General features: G+C 34.3%; 1 protein-coding gene and 1 long non-coding RNA gene across 6 annotated transcripts; one reads left to right on the top strand and one right to left on the bottom strand.

Annotated features, from left to right (window-relative positions):
* The first annotated feature begins 1,799 nt into the window (after positions 1-1,799).
* LOC113710895 (beta-galactosidase 16) lies at positions 1,800-10,117 on the top strand. The gene is made up of 18 exons (XM_072066853.1): positions 1,800-2,128; positions 3,261-3,356; positions 3,443-3,555; positions 3,892-3,958; positions 4,231-4,323; positions 4,412-4,555; positions 4,834-4,928; positions 5,009-5,117; positions 5,368-5,452; positions 5,547-5,665; positions 5,867-6,031; positions 6,340-6,521; positions 7,456-7,541; positions 7,855-7,964; positions 8,486-8,590; positions 8,910-9,014; positions 9,438-9,583; positions 9,770-10,117. The coding sequence occupies exons 1-18, from the start codon at positions 1,958-1,960 to the stop codon at positions 9,888-9,890; spliced, it is 2,112 nt and encodes a 703-aa protein (XP_071922954.1). The 5' UTR covers positions 1,800-1,957; the 3' UTR covers positions 9,891-10,117.
* Positions 4,176-10,647, bottom strand: LOC113710896 (uncharacterized). 5 transcript variants are annotated; one of them, XR_011821794.1, is made up of 6 exons: positions 10,493-10,647; positions 10,206-10,315; positions 9,421-9,616; positions 7,838-8,245; positions 6,358-6,427; positions 4,176-6,060 (listed from the first exon to the last, which is right to left on the bottom strand). It is a non-coding gene; the product is annotated as an uncharacterized lncRNA (long non-coding RNA). The 5 variants fall into 5 exon arrangements; XR_011821793.1 differs by having other exon boundaries at positions 4,176-6,427; positions 9,421-9,570; XR_011821792.1 differs by having other exon boundaries at positions 4,176-6,427.
* Positions 10,648-11,042: the final 395 nt, after the last annotated feature.

Raw genomic sequence — 11,042 nt, forward strand, 5'->3', positions numbered from 1 at the left:
GTTCAATCCAAACGCATGTGTTTTTTAAAAAATAGGAGTTTTTCAAAAACAACAATCCAAATGACAATAGCAGTTTTTCAAAAACTGCTACAGTAAAGTTTTTCAAAAACACTTCAAAAAACAGGGAATCCAAACGCAGCCTAAATTTTATATACACTAATAGTGTATACATTATCACAGTTGGATGCATGATACATGAATAAAATTTGGATTTTAAATTTAAATTCAGATGAGTTATTATGCATCTAATGGTGATAGTATATACATTATCAGTGTATAAAAATTAATTCTATAATAAATCATCGGTTTGTCTAATGGGTGTCCTATATGCATTCGTTAAGATATATTTCAAGTGTTATATTTTGAAAATATAAAATTAATTAGGAAAAGTAAATAAATACAAGGAAAGGTAGGTAAGATTAAATAAGAAAATATATAAATACAAGAGAGGATAATAATTATTAGTATATCTATTTATATGATAGGTTAGGTGAATACTATGAATGTTAATGAATGTCTTAAGGGCACTCATTAGAAAAACCCATAAATTATTAACAAAATGTTAACATTAAAATATGGTCCAAACCAAGTCAAAATATATAAATTCACATCCAACTAATTTAAAATTTGTAGATAAATCGCATTCTGGCCAAATCTAGATAAATAGGCAAAGCATATAGTATAAAAAAAATTGGACCGAATACAGGTTGGACCAGATCCATTGACAGCTTCGACGGGGATAATCGATAACATTATGATAGTAATATCATATCACATCAACAAAATTCTGTAAAGTTTAATTGTTAAAGAGGAAATTGTTTAGTGTTTTTAAGCTTATGTAATGTGGTAGACATATAGATTTATCGGTCATTGTCAAATTTGTCAATATGAAACTGAACTGCAACTAATACCAAGGGCCAATGGCCTTCTTTTTGGACTTGGATTTGGCCTTGGGTTTAGAAATAATTTATAAGTTAGGGTTCTAAAGGTATTCCAAAATGCTAAGGGTGTAAACAGGAAGATGGACCAAAGTTGCAGGACTATTGCTGTCATTTATTCAGAAAAATATATTTGGCACAAAATTGCTCAAGTCAAGCTATGAAACTGAAGATTTGAGCTGGCATATTTCTACAAGTAGTTTACCTTATTAAAACCCCCTAACATGTATATCACGTAAGTTTTTTTTTCTGTTTTCCCACAATAAAAATCACAATCTTTTGGCCTTCCTATCTTAGATAATCACGTCATATTGACAAAGAACTATGTGCATTTTCTTTTTGGCATATTTCATGCCTAGTTTTAAGCATTTATTCCGTAGCAACATATTCAAAGCTTGTCTCAAAAAACATATGTATATATAGATAGATTTTATAACGTAAATCTTTTTGTTTGTCGTCCCAAGATACACGACAATCTCAACCGCCATGACAAAAAAAAAAAAAATAGGCAAGTTTCCTATATCTTTGCTTCCTATAAGATTTTTCCGTGTTAAATAAAACGTCATATGGACAAAGAAAAAAAAATTCTTGTGCTTTTAAGGGGTAGACAAAGAAATAATTCTGGAACTTTTATGGCATATTTCAAGCTATTTAATCCGTAGCAACAACATATATCCAAAGCTTACCTTTTTAAGTTTGGCAAATTGTTCTCTACTTGGTTTGAACTTCCTATAGTATTGGAAAAGTGAAAACGAAAGAAGTTTTGTCACTACCAAAACAAGAAGTCTTATTCTTTCCAAACTTCTACAACATGATAGATACTTGGTAACAAACATGAAAGCAAAGATCAAGTCTACTTGCCCGACAAGCCTTTTCAACTTCAACATATATATTGGCGCCCTCATCAGTCAAAGGTGGCCAAAAAACCCATCTATATATGTTGATGTCACATGCAAATTAAGAGTTTGAAGAACATATTTGGCTGTGATTTTCTAGTGTTTTTGGGGCTTTAAGGAGAGATGGGTGCTTTTTGGTTGAGCTGTTTTGGCTTGTTAATGGTTATGTGGACAACTACAAGGGGTGGTGTTGAGGGAGGACAAGTTTCTTACGATGGAAGATCACTGATAATTGAAGGGCAAAGAAAGCTCCTGTTTTCTGGTTCAATTCATTATCCTCGAAGCACACCTGATGTATGTTTTCTCAGTCTCTTGCTTATTTACTCTTTTTTTTTTTTTTTGGTCTTGGCTTGTGTTTTTCTTGTGGAATGTTAAAAGAAATTTAGAGTTGTACAAAGTTATATGTTTTTAAGAAACACTCCATCCAGCATTAATTTTTGAATCAATATTTAACAATAAAAAGGTGATTGTGAAAAGAAGCAATTCTCCAAAGATAAGTGCTTTTCAAAATATACCATTCAATGCCATCCATTCATGGTTATGAATTAAGATGAATTCATTTTATTCGTCAGCAAACTCTTGTACATACTTAGGAAAACACTAACATGATGCCCCCTTCATTTGCTGGTACCTTTTCTTAAATGTCATGATTCAGTCATGATTCAGGTTGGTAGGTGAGTGTGTTTGGGTATGTGATTATTTGGAATAATACTATAGCATTTTTTGTAATATGATGTATTTAAAATAAAAAAAAATAGAAAATTTTTTATTTATGATGCAAGAAAGATAATATTTATAATTTTGTTTTTAAAATTATACTATTCGAACAGACCATGGTGTGTTTGTTAATCACATGAATTGTAAACGTAAGATTGGTTAGAGATGCTGCTAGGCTTTGGCCCATGATTTTTGTAAGAGAGATTTATCCATTTTTGCCTCCGAATATTTTTGATGGATTCTTCAATCACTCTTTTATTGATAATAATTGTTTGAAAACTTTGGTTAAAATTGATAGTTATATGGGTTGTATGTTTCACTTTACTACTTTGTCTCATCTTACGATTGATAAAGGTGAAGCACTCCTTTGTAGTATAGTCCCCCAGTCTTCTATCTTAAGATCCGCAAATTTCAAGAATTACACAGCTAATTAGTGGTTAGAGGAGGGTTCTTAGAGTTTTCTTCATTGTCAGTTTCAGGATTTGAATCTTGTACCTGACAGTTGGGTGTAGAAGGGTGTGAAGAGGGGTGAGAGAATAAAAAACCTAAAACCTACAAATCTAATTAAGAAAAATTCCTCTTAAACACTCATTCTTGTTAAAAAAAATGCATACAATTAATTTTTGTAAAATATTTTAAGCATATAAAATTTCCAAGGGATGGATTATTAGCAAGATTATCTTGTTACGAAAATTATTTTTCATGGCAGATGTGGCCATCTTTGATATCAAAGGCCAAACATGGTGGACTAGATGTGATTGAAACCTATGTCTTTTGGAATCTTCATGAACCTCGACATGGGCAGGTACCTTCTCCAGCTCTATGTAAATTTTCACGCATATTTTGTACATCAATTCAACTGAAATGACTTTTTTGCTTTTCACTTTTCAGTATGATTTTAAGGGAAGACATAATATAGTGAGATTCATTAGAGAAATTCAAGCTCATGGCCTCTATGCATTCATCCGGATTGGACCCTTCATTGAGGCTGAATGGACTTACGGGTAAGAAAGTTTTGCTAAAACTCTAGTTGCCTAATTTTTATGCAAGGTGAAAGTAAATATGCTGCTTCAAGATTTTACATTCTAAAAAAGGTTAACTAGAAACACCCCTTTATCAGTTCATTTTCATATCTATCCTGTTTTAGTCACATATGGTACTGTGTATAAAACAAGCAACTTTTGCCAACAACTTGGGGAAATTTGTCAGGAATTTGTGCAAGTTAAAAAGTATCGGACTGGAACTGCCATATGTACCAAATAATGCACTTAGGATTTCTAGGATAGGGAGTAGCATCTCGTTATACTTTGAATACTTACAGAGTTGATTTGCTGCTGCAGAGGTCTACCATTTTGGCTGCATGATGTACCAGGAATTGTTTATCGATCTGATAATGAACCCTTTAAGGTGATGCATATTTTACTCTCTTTTTTTTTCCTTTTTCAATAGGCGAACAGGTGGGAAGAATCCGTTTGGAAGTGTGGAAATGTTTCTCGAACGTAGAACTCACAATTTCAGATTTATTGGAGAGTGAATCTTGAACCAAAATAACTGCCAGAAACACTTGTATATCATTTGACAATACAAAATGAAAACATTCTTGATCAAGAGCAACTCCCAAACAGATGAAAAAATGAGAATGGTTGGTAATCTGACATTCCTTCTTTGGTTTGTGACAGTATCATATGCAAAACTTCACAACAAAAATTGTCAACTTGTTCAAATCAGAAGGATTATATGCTCCACAAGGAGGGCCTATCATTCTTCAACAGGTTAAATATTTATCACATCATGTGCAGTGCTGTTATATGCTTCAGCAATAACATGTTCAATAGTGAAGTTAAAGATTGTGCTATGCAGATCGAGAATGAGTACAAAAATGCGGAGAGAGCTTTTCACGAGAAAGGACCGCCTTATGTTCAGTGGGCAGCTGCCATGGCTGTCGGACTCCAAACGGGTGTGCCATGGGTGATGTGCAAGCAAGATGATGCTCCTGATCCTGTGGTAACCATTTCTACCTCTCTTTTTGGACAATGAAACATGAACTCAAGTTCGTTAAATAAACATCAAAGGAAAAGTTGCCTGATACCCTCACAAAATTCTCAAGCAAATCAAATGTAGCACAAATATATATGCATCAGAACTCCTACCTTTTATTTTCTACAATTATTGCTATTTTTTGGTCTTTTGAGTGGAATAATATGAGGCAATAGGGCTGCTGTTGCAGTAATGTCTCTAACGCAGATGAGACAATGGAAAATTGAAACTTGAGCAATGTGCAGATAAACACATGTAATGGGAGGACGTGTGGAGAAACATTTGTAGGGCCTAATTCACCAAACAAGCCAGCAATCTGGACAGAGAATTGGACAAGTTTGTAAGTTTTCGCTAACATTGTTCCTTGTACAGATTCATATAGGTATGATCTCTGAGAATTTCCTCCATTGTTGCTTGAAGCTATCAAGTCTATGGTGACAAGACCCCATTAAGATCAGCAGAGGACCTTGCATATAACGTTGCTTTATTCATAGCAAGGAAGAACGGAAGCTTTGTAAACTACTACATGGTAAGTAACAGAAACAACCACAAAGAAAGAGTTAGATGAAGAGGAAAAGAGTCTTCCCCCATTTGTGATGAAAATACATTCATTTTATCTATGAGGGATACTTTACGTGCCTTTACTGAGCCAGTTTTTCCTACATATATTGCTAATATATAGTAAGATTTGACTCCATGTCTGGATGCCATCTTCCAAACTGTCTCCATTATGGATCATAGAATACAAGGTCCTTAAGCTAATGTTGATTGTGTTTCAGTATCATGGCGGTACAAATTTTGGCAGGACAGGTTCAGCATTTGTACTCACAAGCTATTATGATGAAGCTCCTATTGATGAATACGGTAAGTGAGGCTGTATAATATCACATATAGTATACTATCATATATAGTTCATTATTAAGTTTTAATCAATGAAGAAGTTCATGGATATTAACAGGTTTGATTAGGCAACCAAAATGGGGTCATCTGAAGCAGTTACATTCAGTAATAAAGTCATGCTCACAGACTCTACTTCATGGAGTCATATCTGTTTCTCCACTTGGTCAGCAGCAAGAAGTAAGATTAGCATCTTCATTCTTTCGGATAGATTTCGTTTTTTCATTTTTTATATTAAGTTTCTTCTGAATCATATACTCTTTAACTCTACCAGTAATTGCTTGACCCTCTTGTGAGGGGAAGAAAAGCTACAAAACAAATTATGAGACATTTATCACATGTACAACGTATCTCAATACTCACCAGCTTATCTCGAGATAGGCCTATGTATTCCGCAGGGATTCAGGAGAATGTGCAGCTTTCCTTGTAAACTATGATAGAAGAACTGAAGTTGTGGTGCTGTTCCAGAACATACACTATAAATTACCTGCAACATCAATAAGCATTCTACCTGACTGCGCAACTGAAGCATTCAATACAGCTAAGGCAAGAGTTGAAGCTTTGTTGTCTTTATTCTGGAATATCAAAAATCATCTTTAGCAAGAATAATATATGCCTTTACTCAATGACTATATCTTTGATATAAAGAACACATGCAACATATTTCTGCATGTCCCTTAACTTTGTTAAAAAGCACAACTAAGAATCTTTTTCCAAATCAGAAGGCTAGTCATTTTGGTTGTATTGATTTTATACAAGCAACATTTTTCTATTGTATGCCATAGAATATCTTATCGCAAATGCACCCGCAGAAAGAAAAGCTGATGTATGTTAATGTGAAAATTTGGGAGCAGGTAACCACTCAATCTTACAAGAGATCAACTCTACCAACCGTGAAGTTCAACTCAGTTGACAGATGGAGTGAATTTCGAGAAGCTATTCCTGTATTTGGAGAAACTTCAATAAGTTCCAATTCATTGTTGGAGCACATGAAAACTACGAAAGATAAATCTGATTATCTCTGGTACATTACCAGGTAAATAAAAAGCATATCAGTTTATAGAAAACCAAATCTCCTGTGCAGTATTACTGATTAATATGGATATTTATTTCAATTTTGTTTTCTTTTAGTTACTTTCTGGGTGGTTATAATGTCCTTATAGAGGTTGCTGCATGCTAGATGCTGTAAATTTAGTTCTTGGCTCCATTTTCCAACCTTGTCATATGGTCTCCTGAATCACAGTCCTGATCTGCACATGGTTCTGAAATATATGTCTGATCATACTCTATAGATGCAGAGCCATATCAGCTGTTTAATAGGTATTAGGCACTCAGAAAACTTTCACTAACATGGAATGAAAACCTATGATTTCATCACTCCTATTGGATCGTTTAAAGTAGTTTTAGGAATTCTTGATTCAGTAATTTCACTTAGATGAGGACGATTCATTTGAAGTTTTGGACAACTCGAAGTTAATAAACACAAGAAGAAAAATAGATGAGGACGAAAACGGTAAAAGCTTATATCTTGGTGGAGTTCACTATGAGTGCACCTGCTAGATATCCTGGTGGAGTTCACATTAACACACACATACATGCATATATAATTATGTATTTTCCTCTTAGACAAGGGACACAAATGATTTAATTTGGTTTATACTGTGTAAATATGTTAATCACAAATGAGGATACTGGAGGTACCTTGAACGCTTGTCCAAGTCTTCAGAGGTTTTAGAAAGTTTACGAATCTGACACATAGAAAGATACCAGTATCTGACACCCATACCTGAGTCCAAGTGACATTGGAGATGATAACTAGGGGTTCTAGATTAAATCATTCAAAATGAAATCCACCTCTCACGCAGCTTCAATATCTAACCAGGAACCTATCATGAGAGTAAGTTGCCAACATCTATTGTGCTAAATTCATTCTTATCGTGTACTAACAGCTTTAACATTTGCAATGACAGTGTTAATTCATCAAAAGCTCAGTCGCTTCTCACTGTCGACTCCCGGGGACATGCTTTACATGCATTTGTTAATGGAGAACATGCAGGTAAGACTCATCATATATATGCATCATGAATAGCAGGTTTTCACTCAGAACTGGGAATCAGTCTGCAACAAGAAAATCATGTAGCTGGCAGATCAATTCTTGGTGCAATAACACATAACTGTAAAGCTTAAAAGAGTCAGAATTAGGCAAGGATGTGGGCTAAAATCACTATCTTACTGCTTTTAAACCGTCTTTCAAAGTTGAATACCACATGCACTCTGGACAATGAATCACAACTTAGCTCCAAGGAAAATTGAAACTTGCAAAAATGACACTGTTCCCATTCGACTGCTCACCTTTTACTTTTCTTCAGGTTCTGCACATGGAGATCATAAAAATCCAGCTTTTACGTTGGAAAGAACTATAAATCTACATCACGGGAGGAATAATATCTCCTTGCTCAGTTTGACCGTTGGATTACCGGTAAAATTTTGCATATGTATCTTATTTCCTGTTAGCTTTTTCTTGACTTCAACAATAACCAGCATCTTGATGTCACATACTCCACAAAATCTACCGAACCCTTTGACATTATCATCTGAAATGAATGCATAGGCCACATACAAAATGGTCCAGAATCTTTCCATAGTAGCATCTCATTTCTTTCCCTCTAATCGTTTCCTATGTAGTATCTTTGAGAGATGAATCTCCCCAAGTTTGAATCTCCGCAAGTTCTTCATTGAAACCTTCTCCAGTAGTGAAACCTGTCTTTAGGAAAATATTCTGTACTAGAAACTTCTCCAGAGAATCATAGGAATAGAAAATGCTGTCGCTATCTGAACGAGGCACTAAAATCCCTACTCAAAGGCACCAATGGTTTCCCTAAAGACAGCATCTTTCTTTATCCCGTTACTGTGAACTTTCTGTGTCAGAGAACAGAGATATAATTTGAACTACTCTTAACAGCCTATGTGATAATTCATCTTATCATTTGCAATATGCAGAATTCAGGGGCATATCTTGAGCGCAGATCTCTTGGCTTGGACGGTGCTAGATTAAAGAACAGTCAAGCTACCAATGATCTCACAAATTCAGCTTGGGGATATCAGGTTCTTAATAAACAATTAAAATGTTTATATCAGTCTTTCAAATATAAAAGCTTCCCAGTTCATGCTATATACCAGCAAAGATAACTTTTCAAAAGAATAAAACATACCAACAAGAATGCAGTTTTTACATTTTCATTATTCTTTTCATCAATCTTATACGACTTTGCAGGCTCTTCAAAAAGTTTTTCAACAATTAAGTTTTCACAGAGGGGATAGGCTACATGCTTCTTCCTTCATCATAAGAATATTAAGATTGTTTAGCAAGGGTATAGAAGTCATGCTTAGAAAAACCTTTCTGCTAATGTAATCGACTGTATAGGTAGGATTGCTAGGGAAGAGGTTACAACTTCACACAGAGAAAGGATCATCTGCTGCTCAATGGAGCAAGCTGTCTGCTTCTCCCAAACAGCTCACATGGTACAAGGTAATGATAAATAGTTCAAGAGCTTTACCTGAGACTTTTTTTTTTTTTTTTTAAATTTTCTTCAGCTTTGACAAGAAAATTAGTAAGTGTTATCTGATCATAACACAGTGAAATATTTGTTCTCTAGAAAACAGAAGGTGCCTAACCCTTTTCGTTTCTGAGTAATTAAAGAGGCTACCAATAATTCAGAGACATAGAAAATCTACCCACGGAAAACTATATAAACCCTGCAAATAGTCCCAGTAACTCAAAGAAAAATCTTTTTGTAAAGAAATCTCCATCTCCAAAGTTTAACTCTTCAAAAGTGCCCATTTTGAATATCTTTTTGGAAATCTAAAGAACTACTATAAGGAGCTAATTAAGTGCTAATAATTTCAATTCCATGTGAATTAAGAAGGAAATTAACCTGATTGCAAACAACAGACATATTTTGATGCTCCTGAGGGTGATGATCCCCTAGCAATCAATCTTGGATCCATGGGGAAAGGTGAAGCTTGGATCAATGGCCACAGTATTGGTAGATATTGGGTCTCATTCCTCAAAGCTGATGGTTCTCCTTCACAGACATGGTATGTTGTTACCACATACATGCTACATTTATCCTAAAGAACAAAAAAAATCTTCCATGTGTTTATCTATATTATATTATCCAACTGCACCTATATGGAAAAGAGTTAAGAAAGCTATAGCTTTTCTCCAAACACGAGTAACATGAGCTACCGGTGGCTAACCTTTTTATTTTTCATTTCTTTCAGGTACCACATACCAAAATCTTTTCTTAAACCCAAAGGGAACCGGTTAGTTTTGTTTGAGGAAGAATCAAAAGACCCTCTGAACATCTCAATAGACGTGATTTATAATCAACGAAGGTCCTAGTTAGAAAAACAACAGGATAGAGATAGAAATACAATCACACACAGATTACACGCAACTTTCTAGTTAAAAGTAGACGATTTGTTGCTGTCAAAGAATGATAAACAGATTTCAGTGTCTGGATATGTACAAACTTGAGGTGATCCAATCTGTCAAACAGCAATTACATAATTTCATATGCTAATGAGAAGAAATCAGTGTGATGCAATCATTGATTATTGTTGCTCAAATTCAACCAATAGTGGGATCAGCTTCATAGAATCAGGACATCAGTGTGAACAAGAATCAGAGTTCTTGTGAACGCATTTGAATGATTACCAGAATAATGTTTTATTTGCAGGAGGCTTGACAAGCTTTTAGCCTTGTAACAACTTTGTATTTTTTCCTGCTTGTACTTCGGCACTAAATTCAATAGCTATGATCAACATCTGCAGTTTTTAAAAAAGGAAGGGCAATGTTCAAATTTTGACTATAAACCAAAGTTCAGAAGTTCTTTTTATATGAATTTGACTGACAATCATCCTAATGTGAATGGAGGAGAAAATCAAATTTATCCGGAACGTATAGATAAAAAAAAGAAGAATATGATCTAAGGATCAACCAACCTGTAACCAAAATCAGCCTCTATGAGCTCTAGTTCAGAAATCATAAGCTGATTTGATCACTGAAATTCATGATGATGAAGTAATGATTGATGTTTACAGGCTTCTAGGAGTGCTGCTCTAAGCCACTAATTGATAGGGGGCTCACGCAAAAAAGATGAGGGTAATAAAATTAGGGATAATATCAGAAATCTCCTCTAAGGTTTTTAAAATATCACTTACCTCCCCAAATGATTGTAAAATGACTATATTAACCCTCACTTCATTCAAGTAAACAGAGCTCAAAAAATTAAAGAAAAATAAACAAAGTCACTTTCTTCTATTTTCCTTTTCTCTAACATTCTTTTTTGTCCTTTTTTGGATGACTATGCAATTATTTTTTTGTAAATTATTGTAAACTGAATTTTTTATTTATTTTTTGAGTGATTGTGGTAAAATGCAGTACGATTTCTTTGGTCATTTTGATTTAATTTTCATAGTGATTTAGTACAATTTAATGGTTTGGGTCGTGGATTGAGAATAGATTATTTCATAAAAAATTGGTTTTGATCAT

Source organism: Coffea arabica, chromosome 10e (genome assembly GCF_036785885.1).
Source record: "Coffea arabica cultivar ET-39 chromosome 10e, Coffea Arabica ET-39 HiFi, whole genome shotgun sequence".
Lineage (NCBI taxonomy): Eukaryota > Viridiplantae > Streptophyta > Magnoliopsida > Gentianales > Rubiaceae > Coffea > Coffea arabica.

Coding starts and splice junctions, on each gene's coding strand:
- LOC113710895 (XM_072066853.1), top strand. CDS start 1,958: ATGGGTGCTTTTTGGTTGAGCTGTTTTGGCTTGTTAATGGTTATGTGG. Junction 6,032..6,339: donor AAGCATTCAATACAGCTAAG/GCAAGAGTTGAA, acceptor ATTTGGGAGCAG/GTAACCACTCAATCTTACAA. Junction 9,015..9,437: donor AACAGCTCACATGGTACAAG/GTAATGATAAAT, acceptor TGCAAACAACAG/ACATATTTTGATGCTCCTGA.